The sequence below is a fragment of the Hemitrygon akajei genome, chromosome 1, assembly GCF_048418815.1.
Source record: "Hemitrygon akajei chromosome 1, sHemAka1.3, whole genome shotgun sequence".
In the NCBI taxonomy this organism is placed as follows: Eukaryota; Metazoa; Chordata; class Chondrichthyes; order Myliobatiformes; family Dasyatidae; genus Hemitrygon; species Hemitrygon akajei.
In genome coordinates, this window is record NC_133124.1 from 140,956,993 (window position 1) to 140,983,020 (window position 26,028).

A 26,028-nucleotide genomic window follows, 5' to 3' on the forward strand; every position below is an offset into this window, starting at 1 on the left:
ACAAAGTAGCCCCCTCCTTTTTGAGAATCGCAAGATCGCTATTAATTCAGGTCAGGAGACCCAGGAAATGAGAGAGAGAGAGGCAGAATCCACAAGGGGTTTGGAATGTCCTGGCCCCTCAGCGATACAAAGCCACGGGAAACGGCCATTGTCTCTAGGAGACGGAATTGTGTATTGAGCACTGTGCTATTCATTGAAGCCCTCAAGGAATGAGCAACGTGGGCTGGTTGGGGGATGGCATCATCCCAACCTGATTGACATCTGAGACCCCGTGAGTAAGGATAAAAGAGGGTCTGGGGAACAACCCCTTCAGACGCACCAGGAGAAACGCTAGAAATCCCGTGACAGCGTTTAATAGCGACAGCCGGTGGAAGGCCCACGTGTGTCCTTTCCCGTTGCCCGGGATTGAGGCCTTACCACGGAAGACGGCTTAGCTAAAGAAGAGATCACCACTGACGACATTTCGAAGGATCGACATCATAAAAAGGAAAACGGGCAAGTTCTAAAAAAATCGTCTCTCTCTCCAACCAAAAGCTGCAGCCTGAATGAACTTGAGTGACTTTTATATTTATATTTCCATCGGACAATACATTATCCGCTAGACAACGATAGAGCTATTTCTTGTTGATTATTATTATACCCATGCTTTTAGATTTAATATTGATGACGTATATTATCTGTATGTTTGCACTGATATTATTTTTGTGTATTTTTATCAATAAATACTGTTAAAAATAGTACCATCAGACTTCAACGGACCTCTCTATCTTTGCTGGTAAGTGACCCAGTTACAGGGTACATAACAATCAATACAATCATCCACCCTGGGGATAGGGTAAGCATCTGATTGTGTGATGGCATTCACCTTTCTGTAATCTGTACAGAACCTTATACTACCGTCCGGCTTCGGTACAACCACGCATGGAGATGCCCATACAGAGGAAGATTCACGAATAATACCAGCAGCTAGCATATGCTCAATTTCTTTTTCCACTAGCTTGCTCTTTTCCAAATTCATCCGATAAGGGGATTGTTTAATCGGCTGGGCTGAGGTAACAATAATATCATGCTCTGTTACTTGGCACCTCCTGGGAACATCTGGGCATAAATCTGCATGCCGGTTAATTAGCTGTGTCAGTTGCTCTCTTTGTTCAGGCTCTAAATGACTGACTTTATCAGCAAGGTTGGCTAAAATAACAGAGTTCTCTAGTCTGGTGGGTACTATGCTTATCTTTTCAAAACGCTCGGACCCCTCATCAATCCTTTCTGCCTCATCGGTCTTCGTGACAGCACCGACCACCGTGGGGGTCACATCATGATAACCCTTTAGCATGTTAACGTGAACCAACTGGCTCGGCTTTCGTCTATCAGGAGTTTCCATCACATAATTCAGAGAGTCTATTTTCTTAATCACTTTGTACGGCCCTTGAAACCTCACCAGTAGGGGGTTGGTAACTACAGGGAACAGGACCAAAACCTTATCGCCCAATTGAAATTCTTGCTCTTGGGCTCGTTTAACATACCATTGTTTCATTTTAGTCTGGGAGTCTTTAAGATATTGCTTCACAAACTCGCAAACTTTATGGAGCCTTTCACGGAACCTCAAAACATAGTCAATCACATTGACTTGCACATTCGGACTAGACCATTTTTCTTTGAGTAAGGTTAAAGGTCCTCTGGGCCTGTGACCAAAAATGAGCTCGAATGGACTGAACCCCAGAGATTCCTGAACCGTGTCCCTCACTGCAAATAACAGAAGTGGTAATGCATCATCCCAGTCACAAGTGTTTTCCTGACAGTAAGTTGTAATCATAGTCTTTAAAGTTGCGTGGAATCTTTCCAACGCTCCTTGAGATTCCGGGTGGTATGCAGAGGCTAGAATTTGTTTAACTCCCATCTGTGTCAACATTTGTTGAAATGCACGGAACGTGAAGGTACTCCCCTGATCTGACTGTATCTCTCTAGGTAACCCTACCATGGTGAAAAATTTAATGAGTGCCTTTACCACTGCAGGAGTCCTAATGTTCCCCAGGGGCACAGCCTCCGGGAATCTAGTAGCAGCACACATCATGGTCATCACGTACTGCCGCCCACTCGCAGTTCTAGGCAAAGGACCCACAAAATCCACGATGATTCGGGAAAAAGGCTCCTCAAAGACGGGTATCGGTCTGAGGGGTGCCTTAGGGATAACCTGATTTGGCTTTCCTACCATCTGACAAGTATGGCACCTTTTACAATAGTCAACAATATCCTTCCTCATATTTGGCCAATAAAAATCTTTCATAACCCTATTTACTGTCTTCCTTGCTCCCAAGTGTCCACCTAGAGGTCCCTTGTGAGCCAAGTTCAAAATTTCATCCCGATAAACCTTCGGAACCACCACTTGGTGTACCACCGCCCAGTCCTCATTGACTGGTACCGTGGTCGGCCTCCACTTCCTCATTAACACTCCCTCCTTCAGATAGTATCCACCTGGTTCCTTATCAATCTCTACTTCAGAAAGAGCTGATTCTTTCAACGCCACAAGCTTCTCATCACGACTCTGTTCCCTCCTTGCTAATGGTAGATCTACCTCCTCTCCTTTACTCTCCTTAGACCCACTATCCTTTTCCTTCTCCTCCGGTAACCCCTTTTCATACAAGGTCGGCAAAAATGTCTCCACTAAATCAACCCTGGACTCATTTAAACTGTCTCCTTTCTCAGCCGCCTTTCTAGACATGCTGCGAGTGATTACGCATGCGGGATAAATCTTGGAATCTATGGGCGGGTCCTCAGCATTTACAGGCTTACTTGTTAATTTCACTGCTGAATACATGTCAGCACCTGCCAGATCGTTACCAAGTAGGACGTCCACACCGTCCATCGGTAGTTTCCACCGCACCCCTATTTCGACTGGTCCAGATGCCAGGTCACATTTCAGAAACATCCTATGCAAAGCTACGGCCTCGGTCCCTTTTCCAATACCTCTTAACACAACCTCCCCAGTCTCAGTCTCAGGACCGAAATCTAACACCTTCCTTAGAATCAATGACTGACCAGCCCCAGTATCTCTCCAGATCCGCACTGGAACTGGGGTTTCTCCTTCCTTCACAGACACTGTCCCTTCCGAGATAAACTTCTCACGCCCCTCTTGTGCTCTATCTACCTTTGCCTTCCTTATCGATCTGTTGACCGACTCAATGCAACCAGTCGAGACTGCCGTTTTCCCTTTCCCTGTCTCTTTCTTTGGAGCAAAGCACTTAGATGCTATATGACCAGCTTTCCCACAATTATAACACGTAAAGTTGGGAACTTTCCTGCCTGCCTGCTTTTCCTCCTCCTTACCTTTTCCACTAGCTCCTGGCTTATTCTCTGCCTTAGCCGGTGGGCTTTCTCTGCCGTCCCTACTGCCTTTCTGGTCGCTCTTATTTCGGGAAAACTTTGTCTTGTGGGTTAAGGCATACTCGTCTGCTAATTTGGCAGTCGCAGACAGAGTCACTGTCTCCTTCTCATCCAAGTACATCTTCATACTCTCAGGGATACAACCTTTGAACTGCTCCATCAGTATTAACTCGAATGGAGGTACCAACTGGATCTCCTGACCAATCTTGAACCCCTCATTTGGGTTTGCAACCCGGACTCTTCCCTGCGATGCCTTTAACCTCTCCATTTCCAGTGCAAACTGCCTCTCTTTCTCTCCGTCCTCCCTCTGCCTATCAGCTTCTATCTCCTTTATCCGGAGTATCTGGAGCTCATGCTCTCTTTCCTCCTTCTCCGCAACCAACATTAATCTTTCTATCTGTATCTGAAGCTCACCCTCGACTGGTTTTTTCTCAGGGAACAGGTCCAATACATCCGACGTGAACACACCTTCGGATACGTAATGCACAGCTATTACTCTCTGTATATCCAACTTGCTCATCAACGATTTCACCACTGAGAGATTTAATCGTTTTGCAATGCTCACCAATTCCGCCTTCCTGGCATCCTCTAATGCCCCCGAAGTCGGGTCTTTTAAAAATTTGTCAATTTCCATCTCTACTGGTTTCCCGTCTGGTTATCCATACAACCAGATCAGATAAGGGACTTTTATCCCAATTCACCAGCCCCCCAATTTGGTAATCAAATCCCGGAGCTGAGGCCCCAATTAGTTACGTACCCCGTAACTGGGTGTCTGACCAGCAGAGAAAGAAGGATCCATTGGAGTCTGGTGGTACCAAACTAAAGGTGTTTATTAGTAAACTACACAATACAATATCAAAAATGCAAATATACATATAAAACAAGTTAGCAGTAATAAACCTAAAAGTGTAGGAATAATAATAATCAATAATAAACAAGCTCTATCGATGTCTAGGGGTAAATGAATTGTCATAGAAAAGTATAGAGTTCAGATCATAAATGCTGAGGTAGTTATGGTTGTTGTATTGAAATCGTTGGAGAGAGAGAGACAGAGAGAGAGAGAGAGAGAGAGAGAGAGAGCGAGAGGTAACAGCTACAGCAGGCAAACCTTCCGTTGCTTTCTTAATCCGTCGTATCGCTGTGGTCATTCAGTTATGACGCCTCTGGTCTTCAGCTAGACCGTTCTTCTGTGGTGGACTCGTCACTCTGGCATGAGTGGACACACACACAAGTCCCCACTAGCCCTGCTGTAACACTGTGAGCTTTACTGACCAATCTCCTGATTTGGTCTCCGAAGCCCCCACCTTTCTGTGGGTTCCCAACACTCAGTCAGTGTCCACTGGTGTGTCTCAAGGGTGTCTCTCCAAACCTGCCTTTTATCCCCACTCACGGGGTCTCAGCTATCCATCAACTCTGAATGACTGTGTCCATCAAATCAGGCCACTCCTGCTATCTCCTGAGGAATGTTAATGAGCAAAGTACAGTCCTTGTAGTGGAAGGTAAATAATCCAGGAAGAGTCAAAATGCAGTAAATCAACAGTCTCTCTCCCCCTCTTATCTGTAGCAGATGTTCTTGCCTGTGTTTCATCTCTCTCTCTCATGAGCAGCATAGCAACAGCAATAGTTCGTAGTTCTCAGGAGGGAGGTTGGGAATGGTTAACTCTGCACCCCATTGTCCATCAGGTCTGTTCATCACTCATAACAATTCAACACAATCATCCCTCAGAAACTGACTAGAAAGCAGAGCCGACTGGGCCTGAACACCTCCCTCTGTAACTGGATCCTAGACATCCTGACTGGGAGACCTCAGTCAGTTCGGATCGGGAGCAGCATTTCCAACACCATCACACTGAGCATGGGGGCCCCCCAGGGCTGTGTGCTCAGTCCACTGCTGTTCACTCTGCTGACCTACGACTGTGCAGCAACATACAGCTTGAATTACATCATCAAGTTCGCTGATAACATGACCGTGGTGGGTCTCATCAGCAAGAATGATGAGTCAGCTTACAGAGAGGAGGCGCAGTGGCTAACGGACTAGTGCAGAGCCAACAACCTGTCTCTGAATGTAAACAAAACAAATGAGATGGTTGTTGGTCACTCTCCGCTGAACATTGACGGCTGCTCCGTTGAGATCGTTAAGAGCATAAAATTTCTTGGTGTTCACCTGGCGGAGAATCTCACCTGGTCCCTCAACACCAGCTCCATAGCCAAGAAAGCCCAGCATTTTCTTGAGCCAAAGCCTTCCTACTCTACCTCCCACTACTCTGACGCCCGCTCCTCAGATGCTTGAACAAAATAGGTAAAGGCAACTCCTGCCTTTAGGGTTATAAGATTTGTCCATACAGAACCCACAAATTACACTGGACAACAAAGACTTTACTTCCTGAATACTTCTGGGTGTATCTTAGCATTTTGGCTGCAGATCATTAAAAACACCAGGAAGGTTCCCTATCACGCAGCATTTAAAAAAAATCTTTTATATTTGTTATTTAGAGATTAAGGAAGGCATTTTTGTTGGACCAAAAATCAAACAGGTCATCAATGACAGGCAATTCTAAGAACTTCAGGTGGGACTGGAGAAAATTGCATGGAAGGCATTCGAGAATGTTGTTGAAATCATTCGTGGCAACTACAAAGCACCAAACTACATGCTGCTGGTTGACAATGTACTTCAAGCATACAAAACCAGAAGTGCAACATGTCACTAAAGATTCATTATCTGCATTCCCATTTAGACTTCTTCCCTGCCAATCTTGGTGCTGTCAGTGACGAGCATGGTGAAAGGTTTCACCAGGACATTGCAGTCAAAGAGAAACAGTTATCAGGGCAACTGGAATCCATCAATGCTGGCTGATTATTGTTGGACATTTAAGTGAGAAATGTCAGACACTGTGTACAAAAGAAGATCATCAACAAAACATATTTAGCCCAGTTGAACTACTGAAAAGTGTCAGCAGCCGTAACAAAAAAAAGATAATTTCTTGTTTCTCCATAGTCCTACGTGATACAAGTTGTCTGAAACTATATTTGTGTTCAATTTCAAATGGTCTATCATAAACAAAAAAAATTTCAGAGGAAGAAACACTTTTGAAAAAAATTGTTGTCCAGTGTTATTGATACAAAGTATAAATTTCTATCTGGAATTTATGGGAAAAAATAAATCAACACAGAATTCTGAATGCAAGTGATACAGAAAATAGTGATACAACTGTTTTCTAGGAGCATAACCGTCCCCATGATAGGATCACCTGTAGTGGGAGGCTGTTACTGTGGTCAATGGTTGTAGAGCTGGAAGTCAGATGTATAAAGTAAAGGGGAAGAGAATTATAATGTCAGAGGAAGATATATTTTTACACAACACATAGTTGGAAATGTGGACAGCATTACATGCAAATGAAATGGAGGCAGGTTTCACTGTGGCCTTTAGGACAGAACTAGATAAATATAACCTGACAAAAAAATTGCATGGCTGCACACATCAGACAAGTGAGTGGAACTGTTAAGTTACTCTGGTAGAGACATGAAAAGCTGAATGGCTTTCCTCTGTCTTGTAGCTATTCTTTAACATCAGTTTACCAGGTTCACAACCTTCTGAAACGGCACACAGTTTTTGAGCACAATTTGTTTAAAAAAAAACATCTCTGTTCCTGCCTCCAAAATGGACATGTCATTACATCAGGTACACTCATGAAAAACATGCACAAATGGCATTGAAACAAACCATGCAGGCTCCCAGACACGATCACTTTAGTCCAGGTTTTATAAACAGTTTAATTTCTAAGTACACTAAAAATTTAGTAACATTTAGATGAAATTAAGTGACCTACTTTCAACTGAACACAAATTATGCAAGGGTACACATAAACTGTTCATTTAGGTTCATTAATGTAAAAAGTGGATATCTCCTATTTTAACAAGTAGTACACTTCTAATATTTGTAAGAGTGGATAGAAGGCCTTTCAACTTGTACAAAAGTCAGTGATTTAACTAAGACTCAAAGGTAGTCAAATGGACAGTTAGATTATTTACCATGCACAAAACGTTCGCACAGGGGAAGTCTGCACTGTGCAGCTGTCAGAGCCCGAACCTCAGCAGAATTCCAGTGCAAGCGCAAGAGAGATTTACCTTTCATGTGGCACAGCAAACCAATATTCGTGTTTCCTGTCCCTCTGGGCATACTGTTGCATGGATGCACTTGCTACAGACACAAACGTCTTCCTCATTGGTTTTCCAACTCTCAAGCACAGGAATTTATGAGAGCGATGCCGCCTTTTCTCCTTTGCTACAATATTACCTGAAATGTAACATTAAAAACACAGTAATTAATCCTTATTATTCGAAGCTCAAAGTTTTGCTTTGTGAGTTCACAAGGTGCAGCTTCTCCGCTTGGCCTTGGAGCACCTAAACAAGAGCAAATCATAGTCCACACTGCTCTTTATTGATTACAACTGAGTTCAATACCATGGCGCAGCTTCAACAGAATGCAGGTTTTGGGTACTTACTAATCTTGGGATTTCATGAAAGCGAAAAGAGGTGCTGCTTTTAGTCGCTGAGACCTGTGACACTTTGTAACACGCACAAAATGCTGGAGGAACTCAGCAGGCCAGGCAGCATCTGTGGAAAAAAGTACGGTCGATGTTTTGGGCTGAGACTGCTCGGCAGGACTGGAGAAAAAAAGATGAGAAATAGATTTAAAGTGGGGGAAGGGGGGAGAGCAAAACACCAGGAGATAGAACAAAGGGGGGTGATGAGGTGAGAGAGGGACAAGGGGATAGGAAATGGTGAAGAGGGGGTAGGGGGCATTACCAGAAGTTTGAGAAATTGATGTTCATGCCATCAGGTTGGAGGCAACCCAAACAAAATATAAGGTGTTGTTCCTCCAACCTAAGTGTGGCCATGGATGGACATATCATAATAGGAAGTGGAATTAAAATGAGTGGCCACTGGGTGATCCTGTTTGTTCTGGTGGACAGCAAAATGGTCTCCCAATCTACATCAGGTCTCACCGATATACAGGAGGCCACACTGGGAGCACCGAACACAATAAATGACCCTAAGGTAGAAGCATATGATTGAGTCAAGCAGGTATGAGAATCAGGATGTAGTGATGCAGGACTCTGCCTTTGATGTTGTCCAGCAAGTATAAGGTACTTGCTATCTGGTACAGATGTGAAAACGGAGGATAAACAGTTCGAGAGAATACCTACAAGAACAGAGCAGCCACTTGTCCTCTCAAAGTATATTTATTATCAAAGCATGGACATGCCCCCATTTACTATCCTGAGATTCATTTCCTTGCAGGCATTTATGGGAAAATAAAGAAACAGACTAAAAACCATTCATAAACAAAGACTGACAAACAACCAATATGCAAATAAGTTAAATCAATAATATTGAGAACACGAGTCGTAGAGTCCTTGAAAGTGAGCCTGTAGGTGAGGTGAGTGAAGTTATCCACGATGACTGTAAGAGGAGAACTGCTCCTGAACCTGTCTGAGTGCAACCCTAGGCTCCTGTACTTCCTGCCCAATGGTAGTGGGGAGCCTACCACTTAATGTACTTTTCTATTTCAGTCTCTAATCTTCCAGGAATTTATCCAATTCCTCTTTAAATACTTAAAATGATCTAGCCTCTACAGCCATTAAATAGCTGATTTGCCTTCCTCTGCTAAAATATATTCTTATGCATTCAGTTATTATTGCTTTCTCCTTAATCTTTCAGTCTCCCTCCTTATGAGACTCACCCATTAGCAGTAATATCTCAACATCGACCTTGCCGTTCCTCCTTTGTATCCGTGACAGGTGACAAGTCAATCAAGTCAAGTCTATTGTCATTGAACTATATACAGGCAGTCCCCGGGTTACGTACGAGTTCCGTTCCTGAGTCCGTCTTTAAGTCGGAACAAGTACATCTGGTATTATTTAGCGTCAGTTAGTCAAATGTTTGTCCTAGTATATAGTATATATTTTACCTTTCTATGTATATAAGAAACGTATGTATTCTAATAATTAAACCACTGCGTTGCTTAGTAATAACTATAGCTTTCATCGGGGCAGGGCCTTTCACATTCCAATTCAGATTCAGTTTATTGTCATTTAGAAACCACAAATGCAATGCAGTTAAAAAATGAGACAACGTTCTTCCAGAATGATATCACAAAAGCATATGACAAAACAGACTACACCAGAAAATCCACATAACGTTTGGCAATCCCCAATCCAGAGTCCGGAGAGGCTGCTGTGTATTAATATTGCGCTGCTGTCTTAGCGCGTTCCCGGAAAGGAGCTCCAAATCCACCAAACAAGACCAAGAATTACAGCTACAAGACCTGCACAAAACCACATAGTTACAACAGTGCAAACAATAGCATAATTGATAAAAACAGACCATGGGCACGGTAAAAATAGTTCAAAGACGTTAAAGGACTGTAAGTTCAAAACAAATCACCACAGTTTCCACAAGTCCCCAGGGTCCTGACAGACTTGCCATCCCACGCCGGCAGAAGGGAATACCCCCACTATGGACTTCCACGGCGCCGCCCAACTCGGCCTCGCAGATGCAGCACACAATGAAAGTTCCGTCGAGCCCAACCTCACAGATGCAGCACACAGCGAAAGCAACCTGACCGCAGCGGACTCCGAGCCGACGACCATCCCCTCTGGCACAGCTTCTCCGAGCACCATCCTCTGCCGAGCGTATTAAGACGGCCCCGCCAACTGCCATCGGCAACGCGACCCCGAGGACTGGGGGCCTGTTCTTCCCAGCAGAGACCCGGACTTCACAGCAGCAGCAACAACGAAGAGGGTCTTCTTGGAGATTTCCCGATGTTCCTCCGTGCTCCAACGTCTGTTTTCAATCGATTATGATTGCACACGGCACCTCACTTCACAAATAACAGATAATTAGCTCCGGAATGGCTGCTGCAAGTTGCGTCGCGCCGCCATCTTGGGATTACACAATTGGAATTACATGCTCCATTATGCTCACTTTATCCGTTATCCTTTAAAATTGTTCCGATCGTTGACCGACTGTAGCCTAACGCTTTTCTAACGACCGATGGCGTTTCACCTCTTTCCAAACGTTTTATTATTTCCACTTTATTTTCAATCACGATCGCTTCCCGTCAATGGAACAGAAACACTGCAGGCAGTGGGTCCCGACCTCCGCTGGCTCCCGAGGTCCACTGGGTCCTAAGGACCACAGCACATAATTCCCTGGGTCCTAAACTGCACCGCACTGAGACATGCTAAATGGGGGCTGTGCTGGGTTTGAGTAGTTGATCATCCACAATATTCCGTGTGGGAATTTAAACTGGAGGTGGCAGTGTTTTTTTTTTACGAGGTCGAGTTGCGAGCTCGACATCAACCCGGCACGGATGGTACAGGAGTCACTGGATCGACATCAACCCGGCACGGTGGCAGTCTGTCACTGGATTGAACTCAGAAATCTCCGTTCTTGAGCCCGGTGTTGATCTCACTGCGCCACCAGCCAACTGGAATGGGGGAGGGGCCAGGGTCAGGGTGAATCTTACTAAGAAAAATTTAAGCCAAATACAAAGTTAAACACTCAACACAGTGTCAACGGCAATGACTTAAAATGGCGGACTGTGTCGTGATCCGACTTTAAATGGTTGACGGCATTCTCCTTCTTTGGTTCGTAAGTATGAGTTATCTGTAAGTCGGATGTTTGTAACACGGGGACTACCTGTACAATATTTCTCCAGACCAGACCAGGGAGTAAAGCACAGTAGTACACATAACACACAATAATGTAGGTAAGCAACAACTAAATCTACAAATGAATTACACATAAATAAACAAAGTAAAGAGCACAGATTAAATTAAATATTGTAGGGAAATGGAACAAACAAATGGGAAAAGCCATCTTGATCTCGTTCTCAGCAAGACACCTGTCGAGCTGTATTTTTATCAGGATCAACACTGGTTCAATGAAGAGCACAGGAGGGGATGCCAGGAGAACCACTAATCAATTTGGTGCAGCCTTGATGCAAATATGGACCCAAGAGCTGAACTCCAGGGGTGAAATACGATTAATTGCCTCGACATCAAGGCAGCATTTGATCGAATATGGCATCAAGGAGCACGGGCTGAACTGGAAATCAGTGGGGATCTCCCACAAAGGGAGAATAATTCACTAGTCTATAGGGTCCTTAAAATTGACTGCACTGAATTGGGTGCACGGATAGTGAGGAACATCATCAGAGTCTCTCTTCTCCCTACTCAGGACATGTATCAGGAGCACTGAATACGCAGTGCCTCCTGCCTTTCCATCCTTCCTACAGTCTGACTTTCTGCCATCTGGCAGAAGGTACTGCAGCATAAGAAACAGAACTGTCAGGCTGGGAAACAGCTTCTGACCCCAGGCTGTTAGACTTCTTAACACCCTGCTGCCACCCAGCACACACGCACACCGTCTGAATGTCCGACCGCAAGCTTCTCCTACTCCGCAACTCACAGACACACTCTCATCCTGCACTGGTCTTCTGTTTTACACATTTATACTACAGCTCTGAAGATGGGTCTCAGCCCGAAACGTTGACACTTTATTCATTTCCATAGATGCTATCATGGAAATATGGAGAAGGACTGGCCCAATCAATTTACCAAAGCTAGACTTAAGGACAGTTTCAAAGAATATATTCAAAACAGTTTTCTGGAGAAATATTTTGTGGACCTAAGAAGGAACAATCTACTTCAGATTAATTAGTGATCTCTTGATGGAAGATTGTTTGGGGAAGAGGGACTATGATAGAATTTCAAACTGAGAGCACTAAATAGGTTGGAAATTGGGTCCCATATTGTTTCTGTGGCAATTACATGTGAAGGGAGAGCTAGCCAAAATGATACAAAAAGCAGTGTCAGACATTTAAATATTTCATAATTTTCAACAAATATTTCAGTGAGCATTACTCAATTGGAAAGGGAAGCTATCCACAGTTAAAGTAAAAGAAGTATCAGATTGTAAGAAAAATCCTACATTGTTGTGAAGACTAGACTGACAATTGGGAGAAAATAAGGAACTGATAAACTATAATCCAAAAGTAAAATCTGACATGAAACAAAAACTGCAGGAAATACTCAAAACAGGGAGTATGCGTTGAGAGAGACAGTTAATGTCTTTTGATGGCTGCTACCATCAGGTTGAAGGTACAAGTGCCTTAGGACTCACACCTCCAGGTTCAAGAACAGTTACTACCCCTCAACCTCTGGAATAAAAGGGGATAACTACACGCACTTGCCTGTTCTTTGAGATATTACCACAACCAATGACCTCACTTTAAGGACTCTTTATCATGTTATTTCATGTTCTTGTTATTTGTTGCTATGAATCTGAATTTGCAGAGTTTATGGCCTTCTGCACTCTGGTTGATCTTTCATTGATCCTGTTGTAGTTACTGTTCTACAGATTTGCTGAGCATGCCCACAGAAAAATGAATCTCAGGACTGTATGTGGTGACATTTATGTGATTTATCTGATTATAAAGCTTACTTTGAAATTTTAACTTCAATAATTTTTCATTAGTAGCTTGACTAAAACATAGAACACAGAACAAATTCTAGAGTTTTTGATTTTATTTGATTCTGATTTCCAGCATCTGCAATGTTATTGATTTTTGAACAATATTGCATAGCCATTCTTCCCTTCAACTTCAATGGATTGTCAGTACAGAAGCTGAAATGTATGGATCTATGTCTTTTAGAGCAATGACTCCCCCCCCCCACCACCTTAGTGCTACGTATTGAACTGTTGTCTACTGATGTGCATTGTTCTCTTCCTCTCTCTCTCTCTCTCTCTCCCTCTCAATGCAATATGAATACACCAGTTAAAATGCGTGCTTTATTTAATCAATATGTAGTTGTGCACTGGCACAATAAATTGGCAACAAGTGTGAACCTGAATGTCAGTTGTCAGAGATTATCGCCAATGGCACTTACAGTTACAGGACAAAACAGCAAGAGTTAAACAACATGAGAAGGCCATCACAGGGGCTAACAAAGGAACGCGTGAGAACAGTGAAAGACACACTAAATTTCAAGTGAATATAACGTGGTGATGGCTTCAGACGGGAAATTTGACAAATTTGATAGCGCTAATGAAGGCTGGGAGTCGTATATCGAGAGGGTTACACTTCTTAGTTAATGGGCCCATGAACGTACTGTGTCTTATGCAACCTAGTAACCCCTGAAAAGCCAGCAAGCAAGGTGTTCAATGAAATTGATACAACTTTACAAAATCACTTGAGCCCTAAACCGCTGGTAATAGCTGAAAGATTTAGATTTTACAACAGGAACCAGTCAAAAGATGAAAGCCTGTCTGAGAATTGAGCAAACTTTCCCACTTCTGTGACTTTAGAGATGGACTTTCTAATGCATTAAGGAACAGGCTTGTATGTGACATGCATAGTCAAAGCACTCAGAAGAGGGTATTGTCTGAAAGAGACCTAACCTTAGAACAGGCTTTGACCATTGCAATATCGTTAGAGACTGCAGCAAATCTACAGAAAAAGAGGTTAGAATGTGAAATGAACAAAATGTCCCTGAATGGTGCAAAAAGCCAAAAGTGTTATCAATGTGGCAAATTCTCCCATGATGCAAATGGATCCAAGAAAAAGTCTGCAGGAAGTGTCACAGGAAAGGTCACATGGAGGTCACATTGTGTGCAAAGCAGACAAAAAGCACAACCGTGCAAAAAGTCTCAAACACAAAATTAAACAAATGTATAAAGTTACCAAATGTAAAACAGAATCACACAGCATCGAGTCTGATGAAGGTGAACTCTCATGCCTAGAATAGTATTACTGAAGGAGATCACAATATAATACGGATCACAAAAGATGTGTCTGGTGTAAAAGTGAAAATGGAGCTAGATACAGGATCAGCTTTGTCTATAATTCCAGAGACTGTTTTCTAAGATACCATTCGAGAAGAGCTCAGTGATGATAAAGAGCCACACAGATGAAAAAGTTTCCCCCAAAGACAAACTGAAAGTGAAGGTGATGTATGGAGGCCAAACACAACAGTTAGAGCTTTATGTATTGAAGAAAAGTAGAGGACCAGCACTTTTCAGACGTGAATGGTTGAGAAAAATCCAACTAGACTGGCACTCATTCAGAGCCTCTCAGTGTGGCATCAACAGGCAACTGCTGCCCAAATGGTAGCACTTTTAATGCTAATGAAAAGGTGTTTGAGATGGGAATAGATAAACAGATTGAAGAACAAAGAATAAAGAACAACAAAGAACAAAGAACAATACAGCACAGTACAGGCCCTTCGGCCCACAATGTTGTGCCGACCCTTAAACCCTGCCTCCCATATAACCCTCCACCTTAAATTCCTCCATATACCTGTCTAGTAGTCTCTTAAATTGTACTAGTGTATCTACCTCCACCACTGATCAGGCAGTGCATTCCACGCACCAACCACTCTCTGAGTAAAAAACCTTCCTCTAACATCCCCCTTGAACTTCCCACCCCTTACCTTAAAGCCATGTCCTCTTGTATTGAGCAATGGTGCCCTGGGGAAGAGGCACTGACTATTCACTCTATCTATTCCTCTTAATATCTTGTATATCTCTATCATGTCTCCTCTAATCCTCCTTCTCTCCAGAGAGTAAAGTCCTAGCTCCCTTAATCTCTGATCATAATGCACACTCTCTAAACCAGGCAGCATTCTGGTAAATCTCCTCTGTACTCTTTCCAATGCTTCCACATCCTTCCTATAGTGAGGCGACCAGAACTGGACACAGTACTCCAAGTGTGGCCTAACCAGAGTTTTATAGACGACTCTTAAACTCTATCCCTTGACTTACGAAAGCTAACACTCCATAAGCTTTCTTAACTACCCTATCTACCTGTGAGGCAACTTTCAGGGATCTGTGGACATGTACCCCCAGATCCCTCTGCTCCTCCACACTACCAAGTATTTGCTGGGCCATTCATGGCCTCCATGTTTCAAATTGTTGTGGATGCTCATTCGAAGTGGCTGGAGGTTATACCAATGAAGTCAACCAGCACAGTAAAGACTGTCTCCGCTCTGAGGACTATCTTCAAGAGAAATGGCTTACTAGAACAATTTATGAGTGACAATGGACCACAATACACGTCAGAAGAATTCAGACTGTTTATAAACAAAAATGGCTTTACACATTTCAAGTCAGTTCCTCACCACCCAGCAATGAATGGGTTAGCTGAAAAGTTTACCCAAACCTTCAAGAAGTCCATTAAAGCTATGGACAAGGAGGACATTTCTCTCCAGCACAAAGAGGACGATTTCCTTTTTGTGTATTGGAACTCTGTTCATGTGACAACAAATCAAACACCTGCAATTCTGTTCATGAGCAGGGATCTGAGATCTCACATAGGCCTCCTGAAACCAGATCTACGATAGAAGTGCAGAACAAACAGTTCAAAGTGAAGCAGCAAAGAGCTTCCAGGTTGGACAGTAAGTCCTAGCGCGTGATTACAGAAAAGTCAAGTGGACACTCGACAGGATAGCTACAAGAACCAGACCGCTGATGTACACAGTAGATGTTGGAGCTCGGACATGAGACATCATGTGGACCAGATACTGGATGCTCAACTGAAGAAAGCACCCAAGTTGATTGCATCCAACAAGATGGACACATTACAGTCACTGGACTTACTTCTCAATGATGATATCACAAACAACCACGTGACACCAGAAACCGAGAACGTTCTCTTAGACAAGACACCTACCAAACCTGATGCCTCTCCACAGGTCCAGGGTGTTATCCCGAAAGAAACAGAGTGTCACCCAAAAGGCTGAACCTTCAGAACTGTGGTTAGTTATGGACTGTTATTGTGAGAGCATGTTTATTTGGAATATGGGCTTATGAAAGAGAAAATGATTGCTTTGTACATATACAGTTTATGTTGCATTAATCTAAAGGGGAGGAAGTGTAATGTATGGATCTATTTCTTTTAGATCAATGACACCCCCCCAGTACTAAGTATTGATCTGTTGTCTGTGGATGCACTGTTATCTATGCACTTGCATTGTTCTCTCTCTCTGTCTCGCTGCAATGTGAATACACCATTTAAAACCATCTCCCACGTGTGTACTTTTATTTAATCGATATGTAGTTGTGCACAATAATCTCGTCTGCAGACAATGGGGCTGGAACTACATGTAAAAACTCAAGTGGAGCGTTTGCTCATAACAAAATAACATTTTTCTAACCCGATGCAAAGAAAACTACAAAAAAGATCAATGCTGATGTTTTAATGCACCCGAGATGAATCAGTACAGCAGGGGCTCTTTGAAGGCTTCTCATATTGAAAATAAAGCCACATCAGTATTCACCCACTGAAGATGTGGTTAGAGCCACCTCTCAAAGAAACATGAAGCATTATTTAACACCAATTAGCTGGTTTCAATAAGAGTCATTTAAGTTACATTTATTGTAGATCTTTTGATGTCTTTGTGTTTCTAATTTCATCAGTCTAATAACTGCCAATAAGATAATTATTTCAAAGTAATTGCTTTAAATTATTGGCAACTCTTCCCTCAATGGGAGCTGCTTATCCAGTTAATGGGCCAAATCACCAGTGGCTGCCATTGTTACATAAAACAGATGGACACCGGAAAATCTGATGGGCAATATTAAAAGAAAAGTAATTTACATCACGGACAAAACGTTAATCGCATGCAGATATATTTCAACAATATGTTGATCACATCAAGGCTCCATGAAAAGCTAAACCCTGTCTGCTTAACAGGAGAAAGTCTGCACATGCTGGATATCCAAGCAACATATACAAAATGCTGGAGGAACTCAGCAGGCCAGGCAACATCTATGGAAAAACATACAGTCAGCGTTTCGTGCCTGGCAAAGGGTTTCTGCTCAAAACATCGACTGTACTTTCTTTTCCATAGCTTGGCCTGCCGAATTCCTCCAGCATTCTTCTATGCTCCAGGGAATAAAGTCTTAAGCTATTCAACCTTTCTCTGTAACTCAGTTTTTCAAGCCCTGGCAACATCCTTGTAAGCCTTCTCTGCACTCTTTTAACCTTATTAATATCCTTCCTGTAATTTGGTGACCAAAACTGCACAGAATACTCCAAATTTGGCCTCACCAGTGCCTTATACAACCTCAACATAACATTCCAACTCATACTCAATACTTTGATTTATAAAGGCCAATGTACCAAAAGCTCTCTTTACTACCCTATCCACCTGTGACACCACTTTTAGGGAATTTTGTATCTGTATTCCTAGATCCCTCTGTTCTTTTTTAAAAAAATTTTTTTTAATTAGTTTTTCAAAACATTTTCCAAAATTAAAAACCCCAAATCCCAATGAGGAGCATTAATACAGTGCAAGATTAAGCATACAATAACAATATGCTACAAAGGAAGAGAATTTAACAAAAAAGCACCTAAATTAAAGACAAGTGAGCTTAGTGTCCTCCCCAAGCCCCACAACACAAGAAAAAAACAACTCCTCCAGACCAACCACCACACAGTATAAAGAGTATAAGTCCGGACAGTCAAACTCCCAGACTGTGAATACACTTAGCAACAGAGGATAATAATCCCTACTACCAGAAAAAAAAAGGGAGCTGAAAGCAAGGGACCAAAAAGAAGAGAAAAAAAAACCCTAGTCAAGAGGAAGGTTATGAAAGTACTCGATAAAAGGTCCCCAGACCTTATGGAACTTTAGATCCGAATTAAGAACTGAATAATGAATTTTTTCGAGGTCCAAGCAGGCCATAATGTTGTTAAGCCATTGCGCATGAGTGGGCGGGGCAACATCCTTCCATCTAAGGAGGATCAAGCGTCTTGCCAGGAGAGAGGCAAAGGATAGTATTCGGCATTTGGTCGGACCCAGACATAAATCTGTCTCGCCCCAAAAACCAAACAGAGCAATTAAGGGGTTAGGTTCTAGGTGCTGATTCAGAATACACGATAATGTAGTGACGACATCTTTCCAGAATTTCTCCAAGCTAGGACAGAACCAGTACAAATGCCCCTCTTACATTTATCACAGAGCGGACTAATGCCAGGGTAGAATCGAGATAGTTTAGATTTAGACATATGGGCTCTATGAACAATCTTAAACTGTAAGAGGCAATGGCGAGCACAAAGGGAGGTTGAGTTAACCGATTTGAGAACTGAGTCCCAGCTCTCCTCGGATAAGGAGATATTTAAATCCTGCTCCCAGGCCATTTTAATTTTATCCACAGGGGCGATCCCTCTGTTCTACTGCACTCCTCAGTGCCCTACCATTTACCTTGTATGTTCTACCTTGGTTTGTCATTCCAAAGTGCAATACCTCACACTTGTCTGTTTTAAACCCCATCTCCCATTTTTCAGCCCATTTTTCCAGCTGGTCCAGATCCCTCTGCAAGCTTTGAAAACCTTCCTCACTGTCCACTACACCTCCAATCTTGGTATCATCAGCAAATTTGCTGATCCAATTTACCACATTATCATCCAGATCATTGATATAGATGACAAATAACAATGGACCCAGCACTGATCCCTGTGGCACACCACAAGTCACAGTCCTCCATTCATAGAAGCAATCCTCCACGACCACTCTCTGACTTTTCCCATTGAGCCAATGTCTAATCCAATTTACTACCTCACCATGTATACCTAGCGACTGAATCTTCCTAACTAACCTCCCATGCGGGACCTTGTCAAAGGCCTTACTGAATTCCATGTAGACAACATCCACTGCCTAGCCTTCATCCACTTCCCTTGTAACCTCATCGAAAAACTCTAATAGATTTGTTAAACATGACCTACCACACACAAAGCCATGCTGACTCTCCTTAATAAGTCCCTGTCCATCCAAATACTTGTAGATCCTATGTCTCAGTACTCCTTCCAATAATTTACCTACTACAGATGTCAAACTTACCGGCCTATAATATCCCTGATTACTTTCTGAGCCTTCTTTAAACAACGGAACAACATGGGCTATCCTCCAATCCTCCGGCACCTGACCCATGGATATCGACATTTTAAATATTTCTGCCAGGGCCCCTGCAATTTCAACACTAGTCTCCTTCAAGGTCCGAGGGAATACCCTGTCAGCTCCTAGGGATTTATCTGCTCTGATTTGCTTCAAGATAGCAAGCAATTCAATCTGTATAGGTTCCATGACCTCACTACTTGTTTGCCTCATTTCCATTGACTCCATGCCAGTTTCCTTAGTAAATACAGATGCAAAAAACCCATTTAAGATCTCCCCCATTTCTTTTGGTTCTATACATAGCCGACCACTCTGATCTTTAAGAGGCCAATTTTATCTCTTACTATCCTTTTATTCTTAATATACTTGTAGAAGCTCTTTGGATTATCCTTCACCTTGACTGCCAAAGCAACCTCATGTCTTCTTTTAGCCCTCCTGATTTCTTTCTTAAGTTTTTTTTGCACTTTTATACTCAAGTCCCTGTTTCCTATACATGTCATACATCTCTCTCTTCTTCTTTACCAGAGTTCCAACATCCCTAGAGAACCAAGGTTCCTTATATCCTGACAGGAACATACAAACCCTGGACTCTCAAAATTTCGCCTTTGAAGGCCTCCCATTTACTAACGACATCCTTGCCAGAGAACAACCTCTCCCAATCCACGCTTTTTAGATCCTTTCTCATTTCTTCAAATTTGGCCTTTTTCCAGTTTAGAACCTCAACCCGAGGACCAGATCTATCTTTATCCATGATCAAGTTGAAACTAATGGTGTTATGATCACTGGAACCAAAGTGTTCCCCTACACACACTTCGGTCACCTGTCCTAACTTGTTTCCTAATAGGAGATCTAATATTGCATCCTCTCCAGTCGGTACCTCTAAATATTGATTTAGAAAACTTTCCTGAACAGATTTTACAAACTCTAACCCGTCTAGACCTTTAACAGTATGGGAGTCCAAATCAATATGCGGAGAATTAAAATCCCTTACTATCACAACTTTATGTTTCCTGCAGTTGTCTGCTATCTCTCTGCAGATTTGCTCCTCCAATTCTCGCTGACTATTGGGTGGTCTATAATACAACCCCATTAATGTGGTCATACCTTTCCTGCTTCTGAGTTCTACCCATATGGCCTCGGTAGACAAGCCCTCTAATCTGTCCTGCCTGAGCACTGCTGTAACATTTTCCCTGACTAACAATGCCACCCCCCATCCTTCATTCCTCTGCCTCTATCACGTCTGAACCATCGGAACCCTGGAGGGAAGGATCTTACATTCTAGCCAATTATACTTCACATTATTATTTGTATCTTAATCATTTCTTCTCTTAACCTCCTTCACTTCACAGAAAATAAAGTGATTATAATGGAATATTTCATTCCAGGCAATATTCCCTCCAGTGACAGGGCTGGAAAAAGTGCACAGTACAGTACTGCACACAGTACCCAACCAAACGTCTCACCAATGTTTTTTAAGATGGAACGTGACCTCCCTGCTCTTGTATTCAATGCCCTAACTAATGAATGTCAATGTAATATAAACACATGAAAGTCTGCAGATGCTGGAGCTCCAAAGCGACACGCGAAATACTGGAGGAACTCAGCAGGCCAAGCAGCATCTATGGAAACAAACAGTCCAAGTTTCAGGCTAAGGCCATTCTTCAAGACTGAGAAGGGAGGTGGAAGATGTCAGAATAAAAAGGTGGGGGAAGGGGAAGGAGGCTAGCTAGGAGGTGATAGGTGAAGCTGGGGGGGGGGGGGTGGGAAGAAGAAGGAGGAATCAGATAGGAGAGGAGAGTGGACCATAGGAGACAGGGAAGGAGGAGGGGGACCCAGGGGTAGGTGTTAGGCAGGTGAGAAGAAGTAAACGTCAGGGTGGGGAATGGAGGAAGAGGAGAGGGGGAGGGAAACATTATATAGTATATATAATAGTTCATATTTATACTATTTAATGCTTAAATAAATATAGTCTATTATATCTTATTAATTCTTTAATCTACCTGCACTGCCACCTTCAATGATTATTGGACTTGTGTATCACAGTCCCTCCGCTCCTTAATACTCCCGAGGACTCTGCCAGTCATTGTGGTTGTCCTAGCCTCATTAATACTCCAAAAAATTCATCATCTCACAGTTGGCAACTGCATCTCTCAGACCATTTCACCAACACACTGGCATCACCCTTTGGCCTCAGGCAATCCTACACATTGTCAACAGCATCCATCAATCGTTCTGACATCGAAGTTCAAAGCGAATTTTATTATCAAGGTACATATATGTCACCATATTCATCCAGAGATTCATCTCATTGTGGGCATACTCAGCAAATCTATATAATAGTAACTATAACAGGATCGATGAAAGATCAACCAGAGTGCAGAAGGTAACAAACTGTGCAAATACAAATACAGACAAATAGCAATAATTAATGAGATAAAAATTCTTTAAAGTGAGATCATTGGTTGTGGGAACATTTCAATTTTGGGGCAAGTGAAGCTGAGTGTAGTTATCCCCTTTTATTCAACAGCTTGATGGTTGAGGGGTAGTAACTGTTCTTGTGATTGCAAAATGAACAAGATATACATTTGGCTAGGGAAACTGTACGAGTGTGCCTCATTTTGTTTCAGAATAGTTTGGCTATAAGCCAACATCCAGAATGCATTGGCTGCTGAATTCATGAATGCAGAGGCCACAACTTGATCATTTACCAGGATTTCTGGAACAGCAGGAGTAGCATTCACTATGAGAAACTTTTCATGTGATGTGATGCTAGACCACAGAAAAAGATCTGCATCTTCTCATCAATAATTGTGATAAAACCTACTGTTCTTGTTATTTTGTATTGCTGTCGTGGAATCTGTGGAATATTGACATAATTGCCTTCTCACAACATTCGCCTTTGGATTAGAAACATCTCGCATTAATTAACCTGTGCATCTGAACTGAACCTTTTTCACATACCATCGTAAGACTATATCACTCACCACCTGAGCTTGAAGAAGTTTGGGGATTTATATATTTACACCTATATATGTATAACACCGTTAACTCTTAATTAGTTAATCCTGTTAGTCCTGATGAAGTGTCTCGACCCAAAACGTCGACTGTACTTCTTCCAAAAGATACTGCCTGGCCTGCTGCATTCCACCAGCATTTTGTGTGTGTTGCTTGAATTTCCAGCATCTGCAGATCTCCTTGTGTTTGCGTAACTCTTGATTTACCTGGTTTAAGTTACTATATTACATAGTTACTCATAAAATAGTGTTTTGTTAACAGCAAGACCAGACTCCAGGTGTGTTCACTTGCTGCTGATACTTGTACAGGGTTGTGTGTACGTGGCACCTGGAACACCAGCTCAGTAGCTGATCCGCAAGTGGATCTTTAAATAGTGAAGTACCTCAGTAGCTGTGTCTCAGTGAACTCTAAGAGCGTATAACTGTTGTTTACATTTCCACTAAACAATAGTTTAAGTTTTCGCATTACAACAAAGGTCAACACTCTGCAAAGCATTAGTCTCGAAACACTGCATATTTGCTATAAAGGGCTACTACTCTGGCAAACACCACTGCCCTATTGATGCTTGAATGTTTTAACAAGAGATTATTAATTAACAGTTGAGAAGTCAGTAAGTTATGTTGCAACTTTATAAAACTCTAGTTAGGCTGCATATTTCTCTGGTTACCCCAGGGATTCCCAACCTTTTTTATATCATGGACCAATACCGTTAAGCAAGGGGTCTTGGAGCTCAGGTTGGGAACCCCTGGGTCGTCCAATTATAGGAAGGATGTTGAGGCATTGAAGAGGATGCAGAAGAGATTTACGAGGACGTTGCCTGAATTAAAGGGCATGTGCTATAACGAGAATTTGGACAAACTTTTGCCAAAGAGACTTTTGGATAGGTACATGGAGCTTAGTAAAATAGAGGGCTATGGGTAAGCCTAGTAATTTCTAAGGTAGGGACATGTTCGGCACAACTTTGTGGGCCAAAGGACTTGTATTGTGCTGTAGGTTTTCTATGTTCCATGTTTTCTAAACTTGCAACACACACAAGATGGTGAAGGAACTCATCAGACCAGGCAGCATTTATGGAAAAGAGCACAGTCGATGTTTCAGATACTGATGAAGGGTCTCGGCCCAAAATGTTGACTGTACTTTTTCCTATAGATGCCGCATGACCTGCTGAGTTCCTCCAGCATTTTGTGCGTGTTGCTTGGATTTCCAGCATGTGCAGATTTTCTCTTGTTTGTGTTTGGACAAACTTGGGTTGTTTTCTCTGGAGCAGCAGAGACTGAATGGAGATCTGATAGAGGTTTCTAAGATTATGAGTGGCATAGATAGCGTAGACAGACAATATATTTTTTCTAAGGGTTGAAATGTGTAATACTGATGTAGATGTAGCGGTAGTGAGTGGGTTCACAAATGGACATGTTGATCAGTTCTGGGGAAGTAACTGCTTTAGAGTCGAATGTTCCTAGTGTGGATGCTGCGTAACTTCCTCACAGATGGGAATGGGGCAAACAGTCCATAAGGAGAGTGGGTATTGCTGGCCTTTTCCCAGCACCTTTCAGTATATATGGCAAGTAGGCAAGTGCCATCAAGGACATACGTACAGAACAAAAAACATATTGAGAATAGTCTTCAATAATAAAGCTCCGGAAAATGTACAGGGAGCCCTCACAAGAGCATTCAGCCTCTTAAATGAAGCAGATTATAGGGAAGTCTTATAGAATTTCCAATGATCGAACACTAATAGCAACTCATTTATGGAGAACTTTTCATGTAGACAATGCAGTTCAAAGTGCTTTACAATGGCATGAAGTACACATGAAAATGAAAGGCAAAGATCTTAGTTAAAAGCAAGTTTAAATTGGTGCTCCATCCAAGATGGCGGTGCGACGCAGCTTGCAGCTGCCACTCCGGAACTGATTATCTGTTATTTGTGAAGTGGGGTGCCGTGCGCAATCATAATCGATTGAAAACGGATGTGGGAGCACGGAGGAACAACAGGAAATTCAAGGAAGACCTTCTTCGTTGCTGCTGCTGCTGTGAGGTCCGGGACTCTGCTGGGAAGAACAGGCCCCCAGTCCTCAGGGTCGCATTGCCGATGGCTGTTGGCGGGGCTGTCTTAATATGCTCAGCAGAGGATGGTGCTTGGAGAAGCTGTGCCGGAAGGGATGGTTGTCGGCTCGGAGGTTCGACGGACTCAGGTTGCTTTCGGTGTGTGCTGCGTCTGCAAGGCTGGTTTCGACGGAGCTTCCATTGTGTGCTGTGTCTGCGAGGCTGAGTCGGGCGGCGCCTTGTAAGTCCATAGCGGGGGTACTCCCTTCTGCTGCCGGAGTGGGATGGCGAGTCTATCGGGACCCTGGGGACTTGTGGAAACTGTGGTGATTTCTTTTGAACTTACAGTCCTTTAACATCTTGGACTATTTTTACTGTGCCCATAGTCTGTTTTTTTTTAATCAATTATGCTATTGTTTGCACTGTTGTAACTATATGTTGTAATTATGTGGTTTTGTGCAGGTCTTGTAGCTTTAATTTTTGGTCTTGTTTTTGTGTGGTGGATTTGGAGCTCCTTTCCGGGGATCGCGCTAGACGGTAGTGCGATATTAATACACAGCAGCCTCTCCGGACTCTGGATTGGGGATTGCCAAATGTTACGTGGATTTTTTGGTAGTCTGTTTTGTCATATGCTTTTGTGATATCATTCTGGGGGAATGCTGTCTCATTTTTTAACTGCATTGCATTTGTGGTTTCTAAATGACAATAAACTGAACCTGAACCTGAAATAGATATTTTGGAACCAGTTCTTTGTGAGGTTAGACACTGGTATCAAGACCTCTCTGTCTCCAATGTGCTGGCAAAGCCTGCATCTGCCAGCAGAAGATAGTACTCAAAGGGCAACACATCAAATATGCTACCAAGAAGAATCAGGTCTACTGAGCAGCAATAATCCCCATCCTCTATATGCCTCACAGGCATAGACAACTTACAGATGGACATCTCAAAGCACTGAAGAGATATCACTAATTTTCCAAATCCACTGGCAAGATAAGTGAACCAATACCAGCATTCTCAACATCCACACTAAGGCTCCAAAAGGTTCAGTCAGTTTTAATGGGATGGCCCCAGTGTCTATATCTGTCATCAGACACAAGAGCATTCTCTCTACTCTGAACTCCATCATAGCAAGCACTTTCCAGAATTGAGAAAATGTTTTAAGGATTTACTCAAAAGTCCCGTTTTTAAAAATGTATCTACAGTAATTCAGAGGATCACAGGAGCAGGACTGGAAGTCACCAAAATCCCCAAGTCTTTCCAAAGACACAAGGCAGCTAAGATCAACCACACAATGGTAGTAACTACACCAAGGAGCTCTTTCTACATAACTTGCACCAGGCTCCCTTCTAGACACAAAAAGCAATGTATTGCAAATATTGAGTATCCACAAATACAGCAAGAAAGGACTCAGACAGCTTAGCAAAAAATAGAGTTCTGTCACAGATATTTTAAATTGAAATGGTTTTCTAACATACAGAGACTAGTAGGTCCCAAGAATATGCTGCCAGGTGAAGTGGTGGAATCAGACATGATAGCAATGTTTAACAGTTATTTCGACAGGCAGGAAATTGGGGGGGTGGGGGGGGGGTGAATATGAGCCTCCCCATATACAGGTAGCGTTCTGGAT

The 26,028-nt window shown here is 42.7% G+C and overlaps 1 protein-coding gene across 7 annotated transcripts in view; it reads right to left on the bottom strand.

Annotated features, from left to right (window-relative positions):
* LOC140731158 (oxidation resistance protein 1-like) overlaps positions 1-26,028 on the bottom strand; it is a 520,392-nt gene that overhangs the window by 99,817 nt on the left and 394,547 nt on the right. For all 7 annotated transcript variants that reach the window (XM_073052584.1, XM_073052590.1, XM_073052557.1 and 4 more), the window contains one exon: positions 7,507-7,675. In XM_073052584.1, the coding sequence (XP_072908685.1) occupies positions 7,507-7,675 (169 nt within the window). The remainder of the gene's footprint in view (positions 1-7,506; positions 7,676-26,028) is intronic.